Here is a 13,690-nt window from a genome sequence, read left to right on the forward strand (position 1 = left end):
CATTTCCCGATCAGGAGCCGAGTGCTGCCAATCACAACACACACTGGCCCAGCTAACCAATCACAGCACATTTCGTATTTCAGAAGGCGGGCCTTCCTTTGATACATGAACTATTCGAGCCTTTCATGCCAGACTGGGGAGAGAGGTGAAAAATAATGTGTTTTTCGAACAACCTTATATGATTGCCTGTTCTAGTACACCCCCAAAACAAAATCAAGACTTTGTAAAAGAGCATAATAGGACCCCTTTAACAAAAATTAATTTTGATATTTTTGGGGGGAATAAAGTAAAAAATGTCTGGTTGATACAACTATCCTGATATCATAATGAAGCAAAAAGCCTCATTTAAAAGAATAAAAGTCTTGAAATCTACTACCATCCCATTACCTGAGAGAGGAGTTTGTGTTCTGGCTGTCGGTTTGGGGTGGGCAGTAACTTCAGTTTGGAAACGGCCTGGGCATGTAGCTCTTCAGACCACTGACTGCTGACCAGCTCGGGCTCCAAGGCCTGGCCGTGTCTGATTTTCCGCCCAAGAGGAGGAGTGCAGAGCCGGAAGGAGGGAGGAAGGAGATGAGGATACGACTGCTCCATGGAGCCCCGAGAAGAGTGCTGTGTAGCAGAAAAATATGCACTTTATGAGATTTGCACTCACTCAAAAGGGTGATTTAAAAGATAGCATTGTGAACTAAACCTGACGTACTCCGCTGATTAAAGGATTTAGACCTAAACCAGTTATGTAATCCAGGTTTGAAAACCCAACAAGTGTAAACCTGCATTCCATGTAGAAATATTGTCTCAAATGTGCAAGTTAGAAGGGATCATGCTTTGTCTCATTCGCTCAGCAGCCTTTTTCATTATGCATCTGGATGGATCAATAAGTAATGTAGGCTATGGGGACTTTCCATGGCTTTAGCTCGTCAAATCAGCGCCCCTGCTTTCGGGGTGTTTGGTCACCGCGGTGTCAAGTGAGAGAGCGGATCTGATATCCTGACCCACTTACCGACGCATGTGCAGAGCTCTCCTCCAGAGGGTACATACTGGGGGTGCTGGGGTCGTCATAAAGGGGCGAGAGAGGTTTGCGGTGGCCAATCAATTCTGAGTGGCGGTGTGGAACTAAGAGCTGGTGTTTGACATTTGTCTGCGGCGTGCTCCAGCTGTTTGACTGAATAAAGACAGATGGAAAAATATAAGTTATACTTGTTTTTATGCATTCCATTTCCTCCAAAAGCCAAAATTCAAAACTGATGCAAATAATGCAAATTTCACCTGTCTTCAAAGTGAAAAAACTGTTCTAAGTAGGGCATCAGATTATAGTCATGCTCTGCTACCTTGACTAGCGGGGCCTTCTCGATGCGTTGAACGGGGCCATTGCAGTGCACCGAACTATACGGCGTGTTGTAAACCGGTGACATGGGCCCCTCTGAAGCGAGATAGGACGTCTGTGGAGGGGAGGAGTAGTGGAGTGAAACAGGACGGTGGTCAGGGGCCAGTCGGACACGAGAGGAGAAGCTGCTGTTCCTGCTGCCGAGGTGAGCTGAGTACTGTGTGTCTGAAGAGTTAGGCCTGCTGGAAATGAACTGTACCAACACACACAACACAGAAACTGATTAACTGGACTGTATTCACATTCTTCTACCAGATTACAACAAACTTTGCACTCTGTTCGACAACTTTCTACTATCCAATCAATTTCAGTGGATTGAATCTAGTGCTAAAAAGTTCTAGTCGTACATTTTTTCTGTTTCAATCAAAAATATTTAGCTTTACAGAGTAAATTGTTGGGTTGTGTATGTGTAAATCTCAAATGTGATTTTAAAAGTAAAAGAGTTTTTTAAAGTTCTTTTTAAGAGTTTTTAAGAGTTTGAAAAACTAGAATAAAGAAAGTATTAGGGATACTTTTGGAGGATACTTGGTAAATAGTGTTTAGTACTAATCCACAAGAGTCTTGTAGGTGGTAACAGATGGAAATTGATTGCACACATGTTAATTATTAACAGCCCAACTGAAACACTGCTGATCTTGTTCACAACCACATGTGCTGCTCCCCCAAAATAAACATGAAAGTCATTCTTATGAATAATGCCCCATATTTTAAATCTGTGGATAACCACTGCCTAACCCAATTTCATTCTAGATATGAAATCAAACAGTTCACCTGGAAAACTAGGAAAACCCATTGCGGATGTGCAAATATGTTCACAGCTTCATGTTAATGGGTTTGGGTTGTTGAGATAGACACTTACACAGAGAGGCTCAGCATAACCTGGGGAAATAGGGTTGTCATCGGCACTGGGCAGCTGGAGCTCATGGGATCTGCGTTTGTCCTGGGACTGCCTTAGTGGGTCGGTAGCTCCATGGCTGCTGCCGCTCCACCTGTCAAACTCTGGAGCCTGAGAGTAATGGAGGAGAAAGTGAATATCTCACAGCATTTACACGCAGTATCTAAGATATTCAACACCATGTCCTAGATGGAAGTGATCGCTCACCTGTTTCTGTGTTGGAGTGTAAATGATGTCATAGACAGGGGCAGGAGGGCTGAGAATGGGGACGTCAGCACTTTTGAAATACTGGATCCAGTCATTGAACTCGCTCTTGTCCAGACAGGACACGATGATGGGGTTTATCAACTTCCCTAAAGACAAAACCCACAAGAGTTAAGAGTCACATATGCATCTGTGCAGAAACAGGGCACAGCATGATAGGAAACCAGTCAGAGTTTACACTCAATCTTTATGGCACATATCAGATCTTTGCCAAGAACTATAACATCCGGCAACTGAAGTTTGACTTGTTAACTCACCCTCAATCATAAATGTGTTGGGCATGATGTCCTGGCAGGGAGTTGTAACTGTGATCATGTTGAGAGGAAGTTTGCCCTGCAATTGCAAATACATTCAAGATTATTTTCCTCACTGGATTATGTCATGTTGCAGCTGTATTCATTTGTGCAGATGAAATTATTTTGAGATACCTTGTAAAAGAGGCCATCACTCTCTTCTGACAGAATTATGAGATAGTTGGGATACAACACCAGCAGACGGTCATACTGCTCCTGCAGCCAAACAGAGGAATTGAATCACATTCGTTATTGCTTATATAGGCTTACACTACAGTAAAATAGGCAAGAAGCTAATATTGAGTAACTTGTTTTAGTCACTTTATTGCAGTTACTTTTTCTATTTTTGGTCCACCAACAAACTATTTCCAAATAAGCAGCATAGCTGGTGTGGGTCTGTATGCAAGTTGTGTCCCCAAACGCTTCAGAGTTTTTGAACAAATCGATCGAAAGACCGATTAAATGACTCACTCATTAACTTGCTTAATTCCTAAGTGAATCAGTATGTTTGAACAAATCGTTTGAGTGAATGATTCATTGACTCACGACTAGTGATGGTAGAAATTAGCTCTTCGAAAATCGGAATCAAAATGATTCTTTTGATTTGAAGCGCTGAAAAAATGCAGGCTGGCGTTACCTGCTGGTCAAAACGGTGTAAATGCAACGAGCTCAACCTTATACAAACCAATTACAACTGCTTTTATGAAAGTGCAATCTATTAATTGTAATCTACAAATCATTATTAAATATGAAGAGTTTGAACAATGTGTGCTCTTTTATTAAAGGGCTTGGTTACTTGGCTAATTAGACAAATTAAAAACAATTAACTATCACTGTTCCTTTTTTTAATCATACGCACGTTTATGGAAATTCAGTAAAACTGAACCAATATTATATAACTAACAAGAGATTAGTTAAAATCATAGACCCTGTAGTTTACCAGTTAGAGCCCTTTAGCTGAACCATCAGAATTTTAACAGTTCCGAAACAGTATGACTTCATTTAGCCTTGTTTGCTTGAAATTTTGGTACGAATCACGGATTCGAAACAAACAATTCACAAAGGCTTTGAAGAATTGTTTCGAAAGCGCTAATCACGCGCAGCTTGTCTGGAACGCCCAAATACGGACAAGCGGAGTGAAACAAACAGTGCTGTTGGAGCGAATTGGAGGACCGGAACCATAGGCGGAGCGTGTGTAGGCTGGGGAAGGCTAGATTGCGGCAGTAAATTAAGATCTGCTCATGTTGCACCGTATTTCATTTTAGGCGTTTGTACAGTGTTGCGCATTTGAACCAATCACACACAATTCTGTTGAGCTTAGGAATGCAATGGCCAATCAGAGGCGTTCCGCTGAGTCATCGTTGAAACAGATCAGTTTTGTTGAGAGCGTGCGCGTTCGCTGACTGAATTCCGTACTCTTGCGAATTCTTTCATCATAACAACAAAGTGCAGATGTACGTACAATGTAAGTAAGTGCAGCTTCAGTGATTATAACGATAGTTTTGGTTTTTTGAGAGTGCTTAAACTCGCGATAGATCAATGTTAGTGATAATGTCACTTTCTATATTTAATGTAGGCTATTCGCTGTTTGAATAACCTTGGAAAGGAAACGTTATATAATTATCAATTTCTAACGTTTTTATTACATTGTAATCACGTTACATACAAATTCAGTCCCATTAAACATTTTTTAGCCTACATGACACCCATGTCTGGTTCTTGCCTAAAAAGACAGGTTTATGATGTTTAATACATTTGGCTGCTTTTAGCCTTACCCTGGAGTTGGTTCACTCTCCGCCTAACTGTTGTCTAGCCTAATAATATCTAAGAAGCTGACCATCACTTTGCACAGCAGTGTGTGAAGCACAAATTTCCCAGAGGTCTTGCTCCGACCACGAGTGTGTGTTTTAACTCAGGGTGTGTTCAAAGACAGCTGTTGGGTGAGTCAAGTCAAGTGTGTGAGGCAAGCAACTGGTTTACACACCCTTTTTCACAAGCAGATCCTCTCCGCTCTCACAATACACTTAAGAAGGACTATCAGTTGCTCACCCTCCCTCACTCTCTGGGAAAGGTTTAGATATTTGGCCACACGTATACCGGATATTGGGTTACACTACAGTCCCCATAGTATGAACTGGCGTGCTTTGTGTTTGTATGCTGTCAGTTCGAGGAGACTTGCTGAAACCAGGCAGACTCTGACTAATGAGGGTAGTGTGAAAGTGGCAATGCCAAAACAGACCCTAAGTGTAAACTGAGCTTGCTTTGCACCTCTTAAGAAAGCATGGGAGTGAATTTAGACCCTCCTCATGCTAAGACCAAACAATTAATTCAAAGGCTTTTCAGAGTGAACTTCATTCTCAGTTGTGTAATGCCAATGCGCAAGTGTTCAAGTGAACTTCACTGTAACTGTATTTCCTTATATTTTGAGTAATAAATTAAATTTCGTTTTTGCTGTGTAATGTATGCTATTGTTTTATGCCATTATATTTATGCAAATATATATATTTTTTTTTTTTCATTTTTTTCAGGTTGTATAGATAATCAAACCAAAACAAAGGGCGAGATGATGAGAACATCCTGGAGAGCTCTTACCTGACAAGGCATGTGTTGCAGCCTGACTTTTGTGGCGTAAGTGATGGGCCCTAGACTCTCTCGTTGCAAGCCCTCCCACTCATAAATGGGCTCTTTACTGATGGAATTCCTCAACTCCTCCTTTTCCACTTTGGTCTCTTCTGAGCACTGCACCTTTGGAGGAAATATTGGGTTTAAATCCATGTTCAAAAGTAAAAACTGGCATGACGTGTCTTATGATATGGGAAAGATAAGTCATCAGCATTGGGGATTTCAAAGAAATCATTGCTTCTCGATTGCTAGTCCCTGCCAATTATGGGATGCAGATGTTTGGCTCAGTGAGCTCACTTGCTGCAATAGCATGATGTGTCAGAACAGGAAAGAAAACATGTCTTTTTCAAATCCAGCTAAGGTGACCACAAAAGAAACCACTCCCTTATGAAATCCCAGAGGACAATGACCAACATTAGTCACTCTGACCTGAATTAACACCTTCTTTTTTTTTTTTTTACATGTTAATTGTCTTATACTTCAATTTTGCAGCTAGCAAATACAGGTAATTCTGATTAAAGGTAGATTTTCCAGTACCTTAATTCTTGTGTATGTGTCTGGTACGATTGCACTGCCACCATTGGCCTCGATTTGTTCTTTCAAAAGCCCAAACCAGTTGTTCATCTCCTCTTCTGTCGAGCAGTACACGATGATAGGATTTAAGCTGACCCCTACAAAGGTCAAAGACAAGGGGTCAGAGGTTAGGTCAGATGACTACGACCAGTGACCATCTGGATCTCTTTAAAACCTGCAACAGGTTGCTGAATATTTTGGTGAATCTCTTGTTTTTAAGTATAGATGCATTCGTCTAGATACTGTTGCTCTGTTTCATGTCACTGTTGACACTTCTGACCCTGAGAGCAAATAATCTGTTTCAAGAGCTCTTAACATTACAACATGCCATGCATTTGCAGGAAACCAGTTGTCCCTTCTTGAAAACAGCTATTCTGAAAGTATGCATCAAACCTGGAATCTCCCTTTTATCAGACCCACATTCCAGCCATTATCAGCGTAGATATCAGCCACTCTGACCTGCCCTGTACAGTCATTTCCAGTTAGGTGTGATGTGTTCTTAGCAGAGGCATGTGTTCATGTGCAAGACTTGGTCATTTTTTCCCCCCCAGAATACATATTTAGTCAGAACTGGAAATGCTGCTGTGTGCCTCATAGATTCCCAAATCTCACTCCCAGCATTAATCTAAGACATCATCTTTCCAATCTAAAATACAGTAGTGAGTCCTATCTGATATAATTTTGTGGCAAATAAGAAGATTTATGTGACTTAACATCACATAACGGTTAAGCTTTAATTCTTTTTCATTTAATCATGGCCACATTGACTCATCTTCCGAGAACGTTAAGCATAGTTTGAAGCATTTTGTTGATTGCTCAGCATGACAAAGCAATAAAGTCAATATTTTCTTATGTGGTAAATTCTCATAAAAATGTTATAAGCAAACTTGTGTGTTCAGGTCCAGTGCTCTGGAATGTGGAGTACTTTAACTGTGAAGGAGAGGTGAAGAGGGAAAGGGCCCTCGTAGATCCACAGCTGAGCGAGTTCAGGCGCACCTATCGTATAACAAGGGGGGTCTTGAGGACAATTTATCTCTCTTCTGACTAGTGGCAAATGGAGTTTACATTGTGTTAGTGCTTTTGAACCTCTGGAATGTCCGAACATGGGAAGTGGTTTTGGGCCTACATAGTGTGGCTTTACAATGTAAGCCTCACCCGTCTTTTGTTTTCTGGTTAGTTGAGAGTCACAAATTCCACTCTTAAATATATAACTGAGAATAACAGGGTTTGGAATTTTAAAAAAGACCTCCAAAATGTAAGAAATAAAATATTAGAGAAACACAAAACTTTGTATTGGGCAATTATTATAAGTATGATAACTAAATCTCCCCATCACTTTATCTTTTTGTTTCATGCCTACCTTTTCCTGTTCGTTCAACCCTGGATTATCAAGCACACTCACCGTTTATCTGGAATGCAAATTCCTGCAGATCACCAAAGCTGTTCCTGTTCTGCAGCTTGCAAATTGTCAGCTCTTTGAGAGGAAGTGTTCCCTGTACAACAAAAATAAATCATAGGGAGTTTAGTAGTCTGACTTTATAGTGAATTAAATAAAAAAATGTATATAGAGAGCCATTAGAATATCTACATTGAAAATATGGGATTCAAAATAATTTATATTATATAATATATTTTTAAAACAGTAAAAAAAAACAATTTGACAATAAAATTACAATTTATATTATATAATAACATTTTATATATGAATAACTTTAATTTAAAACTTGGAATGATTAGAAAGTTTTAAGATTTTATTTTAATTTTATTTAAAAAAAAACAATGTTACATTGTTATGAAAATTATGACACTTTAGATGTCTGTCACATTGATACATTCAGTATCACACAATACTCTTTCAATGATAATGAACATTTATTACCGTCGCCTCCCAGTGACTCAGGTTAATGAATACAGACATAATAAAACCTGATTAATACAGGTCACAAATTTTATGATTGAATACAACTTAGTGTGACACTTTTGGCATGGAGAGGTGACACATTTAACATCATCATAAAGCATAGAAAATCTGTAATATCCGTCTCCGTTACTGCATGACTCAAACGACAGTTCGTGCCTAAGGCAGTGACACAAGCATGGACATATATGGAGCTCCTTTACATTTCGGCCTGTGGTATGCATTGTTTATTGTGTGTAACAAAATGAGTACAAGTAGGTGCATCTTTTACCTGGTATGTGAGTCCAGTTGTGTTGTTGGAGACAAAATGAAGATGGGTTTGGAACAGGTCCAGATAGCAGTCATGCACATCCTGAAAGAACAGACACATTCCATCAGCTCAGCATCGACACAATCAGAGGATCATTTTGGGTAATGCTGCTTTATAGGTTTGAATTTAACAACACAGGCGGATTAAAAGATTTCACTCTCCCATAGTCTGAATAGCAAGATTTTCAAAGGTCATGCTGAAGGCAAACTCCAAACAAGATGCAACATTTCACCCAGACAAAATTAAAAAAAAAATAGACAGGGCATTAATATGTGGTAAATGTAGCAATCTTGCTCACAATCCCTGGAATGAATGGTTAAATACTCCTGTGTAAATCAAGTCTCTGTGAATACTTTCTGAGTGTTTGTTTGCTTTAAAGACTAGTTTAAAGCAGCTAACGTTGATTTATCACAGACAGCTCATTTCCTTTCATCTGATCTAGGTCTTTACCACGTTACAGAATATGCCATTACCACAAATACTGTTAGGTAACATTTCCTTTCAACTGTAATGTCACCGCTGTACAGTATGTTCCCCTTTGACCTCACCCTGTGTTGGGTTATTTTTCTTCCCTCACCTTCACACTCTTTTTTTTCCCCCAGTATGACTACATGTTATCAAACCAAAGAGATTCCCACGCTTCAGAGCAAATGTGTAATATATCAGCGGTTTGATCAGTGCGCTCTGCCCCAGGTAATCTCAGCAACTCTGAGCCATTTCACGACACCTCACATCCCTGCGTGTTCCAACACGGCCTAAACTCCCCAAACCGAGTTGCATCAATTAATCAGCAAATGCACGTACGTCATTCCCACAGTGCTTCATACAACCACCATGTGACATCTTGTATCTTCCACCTGTTTGTTATGCATTACCTCATAGAGAGTGAGTAAGTGACTGTCACGGCTGCTTAGACCACCTTAATCATCATTTGAAAGTCTGTTTTGAAAGGTTTATTGAATGATTATTCTTGACGACTGTGTGTTTGTTTTGGAGTTTGATTGGATATGTGTTTTAGATGCGAGTTGGTGTGTCTTACCTGGCAGTGCAGGAAGCGGAAGCGGACTTTGGAGCTGTGGATCATTCTGCCGTAGTTCTTTACGTTGATGCTGCTCTTTTTCCATCCACTAACTGGGTCATAGGGGAACGGAGGGTCCCATTTGATGTTCTCAATCGCCTGGAGATGTTTCGGTGACATTTCCTATGTCAACGCAGTGTTAAAAGTTAGTTCCTTTTCTCAATAACATCTGATATGCAAAGATGTACTTCTTAAATGTGAAAGCCTAGCTAATAGGGAATGTTTTCAGAACTTCGGTTAACAGTTTTCTCAAAGTTACAAGCAAAATATGTTCTTAGAATGTTTTTAAGTTAACAGCTTAAAAAAACATTCACAAAATGTTAGCATCAAAATATTATTTATATGTTTACATTCTAAGAATGTTGTCGTAAGTTATGACGACGCTATTTTCAAATATTCTGTGAACATTCAAAGCTTCCCATTTTGAATAAAGACTTAATGGAAAATGTTCTTAGAACATAGCCTTGTTTTCTGGTAACATTCTACAAACATTTTTACGTAACATTTTTCATTTTTATGTTTTGTTAAACGTTAGTATAACCAAAGAAAACTGACGTTTTGAACCTTTGCAACTTTTGGAAAATTTAAGAACTTTTTGTAATTTAAGAAAAATCTTAGGAAAAGAATCTTAGAACATTATCTGGTAACATTCTGCTAACATTTCCAAAGTGTTAGCACAACCAAGGAAACATTTTCTCACAACATGCAAAAAATTGGATGTTTTGAACATTCACAGAACTTTTCATGATTTATTGAGAAGGTTAGAAAATCATTAGCTGGAAGGTTCCTCACCTTTCTTGGTGTTACGGTGCAGAGAATGTTGATGATGCTATTGGACTTCTCCTGACCCTCCTGCGGGTATTTTTTCCGGAGCAAACGGCTGCTGCTCAGAAAACGGTGCACAAAACAGACCCTAGTTAGTCAAGTATAGGGTTGTGGGATAAGAAAAAATGGATGCGACCCCACACGGGTTATCTTGACTCAGGATGATCAGTTAATCATGCATCAGTTAATAATCAGAGTCAATCTGTCTGTGAAGACTCTGGTGCTCAGTGTCCCACACAAAAGATTACATCACCATTACACATGTCCATTCTTCCTTAGCTTGCACTAGTCAACATATCAGTTTTACATCTCTGTCTGCACCATTTAAAGAGAAAAAACAATAAAGCTTGTGTTACAAACCACGATGCCCCACTCATGAAATGCCTTTTGTTACCCATGACCCCCATTTATAATCATTAGCGTCAGATCTATATAATGAAGTCCTTCCTGCCCAACGATAAGCTAAGGAAGTCAAAGTCAGCGAGGAGATCATCCTCAGCAAGAGAGACATCCTCAGTGACTCCCATGTTTTTCTTCTCTCTCTTTGTCAATCTGTCTCTGCTTTGAATGCAATTAGCATAACAACACTGGGCTCATTCATGCAGACAATAATGGGAAGTATCGGTGATTTACTAGGGCTCAGGGATGAACGTGTTTGGCATCCGGAAAATTCATCCGGGAGAAGAATGCAGATTGTAGGCAGTTTGTTACACAGAACATGCTCGTAAAAGTGATGAAAGTTGGACAGCGACAACTTTGTAAATTTACGTAACTATTTCCAGCGGATCACCTTTTGTTTCACCATTCAGTGGACTTACTTTAAATCTGGGTCCTGGGTCCCGCTACTCTAAACTCTGATCTGATATGATCGCAGTAAAAATACAAAGACTTTTTTTATGGTCTCGGACTCTGAACCCTAACTGAACCTAGTAACTTACATTCAGAGCACATGCAAACCAGACACAACAGACAAACAGTCTGATTTAAAATAGGCCAACTGTCTATTTTACTGACAGGTAGTCAGAAGAGTTGTCCAAATTGGACAGCAGTAAATTACACGGATCGCTGTCGCTAGCAGTGCAAGCACAATAGTATTACTTTCTGCGCAGGATAAACCCAATTCTCTCAAAAAACCACGAAACCTGAGAGTTCTACCCTTCCCTGAAGGCTGCACTGGAAACAGAAATAGATCTAACTTCATTACACTTGTGAATTCTGTCAGCAGATGAATGTATCAGTCAGTGTGAACTGTGAAGTGAGATCCTGACGCTGAGCTAATGAGCTTTACAGACAGCATCATTACACCGCTAAATTCAAATCACTAACCCGTGTTCATCATGTCAGTGTGCAACAAAATATCATTTTTCAAGGAGTATTTTTGTCTTGTTTTCCATTAAAACGTCATCATATATTACTAAATCTTTTAAGCAGCAAAATGGCAAAAGCTATTTTTCCCCCACTGGCAAATTTTCCTTCTTTTAAATATAAAAAATATGTCAAATTTAAATAATATTTTAAGTAAATTAAAATAATAATAATAATAATAACAATAATAAATATTTTAATATTTAGATTGCTAATGGGGTGAGGAAAATTATATTAATTCAAAATATATTTTCTGAAAGCAAATCTTATAAATTAATATCTTATACACTTTAAAATAAAATGTTTTTGTTGTTGTTGTAAAAAAAACAGATTGAATAGAATAAATACTATTTCAGTTTTTTTCTGGTTTAAAATTTCATGTTTAATTAAATGTGTTATGTGCAGTTGTGTGTATTTGTGAAATTTATCAGACAATAGTTTCTACAATTGTTTTAAATGTACACAAGTTTGCTTCTCAAGTAAATGTATCTGGTTTTAATTATGATTAGACATTTCTACTGTAAAACAAGACAAAAAATATTGATGTTTGAGCTATAATATTGTTATTTATTTTCCAAACTTATGGCATTTCAATCCAATCCAAACTCGTACATTAAACCTCAAAACATTTCATGACATCCCTCTTGTTTGCATGACATGTCTTCATACTTTTAAAGCTTGATAGTTTTAAGGTAGTTTCTCGTGGTTCTTACCTGTTCCTGCGAATGAAGCTCTTGCTGGAGAACCTGAAGTTGTGTTGAGGGACACATGACATACTACTCCCCATGCTGATCCTGGGACAGTGTGTGTATCTCCTCGATGAGAGAGTGCTGGTGTATCTGCCTGCAAGATAATTTAGTGATCACTGTTGTAATCCAACCTCCCTTGAGTGAGTGAGTGAGTGTGTCTGTTCACCGGAGAGGCGAGACTGATACTGAAGCAGCAGACAGGCGAGAGGGGAGTGTATGAGAGAGGGAGTGTGTCAGCGGGTGGAGATAAAGTGAGGTGTGTGTGGGCAGGGGGGAAGGAGGGAGACGAAGACGGGGGACCAGAGCAATGAAGTTCACACCTTCTGCTTGAGATCCCTTCACTAAATAAAGCCTAAATGACAAAGGGGAGCGTGTCGTTTTTCACACCTTATAGTGGGCAAATGGCACTGATTTGAATGTTTGAACAATCTGATGAAAGAGTATTAAAGTCTGAATGGAGCCTGCTGGTGTCACTTAAGAGGTCACAGCAAACATGTCTGGACATGGACATGCTCTCAATACTACAGGCTGATTATATTATTCACCAAAATAATTAATATATTTAAGGTGTCTGGAAATCTGTGTAATGAAAAAGTTCTAGAACACTTAAAAATCACTAAATGTCCACAATTTTCTTGCATTTTATTTTTGTTTATTATAGATTTTTTTTCTTACTCTTCCTGGCAGTATTTTTGTTTCATAATAATAAAAATAATAATAATTGTAAAAAATTAGTGAAGTTAAAAAATGCTAATTGGGTAAGAATAAATTAAATGTAACAGAAATTTTCTCTGCCATCTTATAATATCTTAAACAATTTTGCTTCTCATTCTTGTTTTAAAGATGTTTAGACAGAAATATGGAATACTCCGTTTTCTTGAGTGTTTTATTGTATATTGTTGTGTGTGTGTGTTTATGATTTTATTACCATTCCTGACAGTATTTTATTTTGTTAATAATATTTTTAATATTTAATATAATAATAATAATAACAATATAATTTATAATTTTTTTTGTTTATTATTAATATGATTTTATTGCTATTTCTGGCAGTATTTGGGTTTTATTTTATTATATTATATTATATTATGTTTAAGTATGTATTAAGTATATATATATATATATATATATAAAATAGTGCTGTCAAACGATTAATCGCAATTAATCGCATATAAAATAAAAGTTTTTGTTTGCAGAATATATGAGTGTTCTGTGTATATTTATTATGTATATATACAGTGGGTACGGAAAGTATTCAGACCTCCTTAAATTTTTCACTCTTTGTTATATTGCAGCCATTTGCTAAAATCATTTAAGTTAATTTTTTTTCCTCATTAATGTACACACAGCACCCCATATTGACAGAAAAACACAGAATTGTTGACATTTTTGCAGATTTATTAAAAAAGAAAAA

The 13,690-nt window shown here is 38.1% G+C and overlaps 1 protein-coding gene across 1 annotated transcript in view; it reads right to left on the reverse strand.

The window, feature by feature from the left end:
- Nucleotides 1–12,478, reverse strand: part of LOC107703054 (pleckstrin homology domain-containing family N member 1-like) — a 15,429-nt gene extending 2,951 nt beyond the window's left edge. Inside the window, exons 1-14 of the mRNA XM_016505545.1 lie at nt 12,241–12,478; nt 10,130–10,220; nt 9,299–9,460; nt 8,221–8,301; nt 7,434–7,524; nt 5,996–6,129; nt 5,429–5,581; nt 2,972–3,052; nt 2,801–2,876; nt 2,487–2,632; nt 2,244–2,390; nt 1,329–1,577; nt 1,001–1,162; nt 388–609 (exon numbers count right to left, since the gene is read on the reverse strand). Coding sequence (XP_016361031.1) covers nt 388–609; nt 1,001–1,162; nt 1,329–1,577; nt 2,244–2,390; nt 2,487–2,632; nt 2,801–2,876; nt 2,972–3,052; nt 5,429–5,581; nt 5,996–6,129; nt 7,434–7,524; nt 8,221–8,301; nt 9,299–9,460; nt 10,130–10,220; nt 12,241–12,314 — 1,869 coding nt within the window. The 5' untranslated portion in view covers nt 12,315–12,478. The remainder of the gene's footprint in view (nt 1–387; nt 610–1,000; nt 1,163–1,328; nt 1,578–2,243; nt 2,391–2,486; nt 2,633–2,800; nt 2,877–2,971; nt 3,053–5,428; nt 5,582–5,995; nt 6,130–7,433; nt 7,525–8,220; nt 8,302–9,298; nt 9,461–10,129; nt 10,221–12,240) is intronic.
- Between the last annotated feature and the right edge of the window lie 1,212 nt (nt 12,479–13,690).

This window comes from Sinocyclocheilus anshuiensis, unplaced genomic scaffold (assembly GCF_001515605.1).
Source record: "Sinocyclocheilus anshuiensis isolate Anshui unplaced genomic scaffold, SAMN03320099.WGS_v1.1 scaffold883, whole genome shotgun sequence".
Classification (NCBI taxonomy): domain Eukaryota; kingdom Metazoa; phylum Chordata; class Actinopteri; order Cypriniformes; family Cyprinidae; genus Sinocyclocheilus; species Sinocyclocheilus anshuiensis.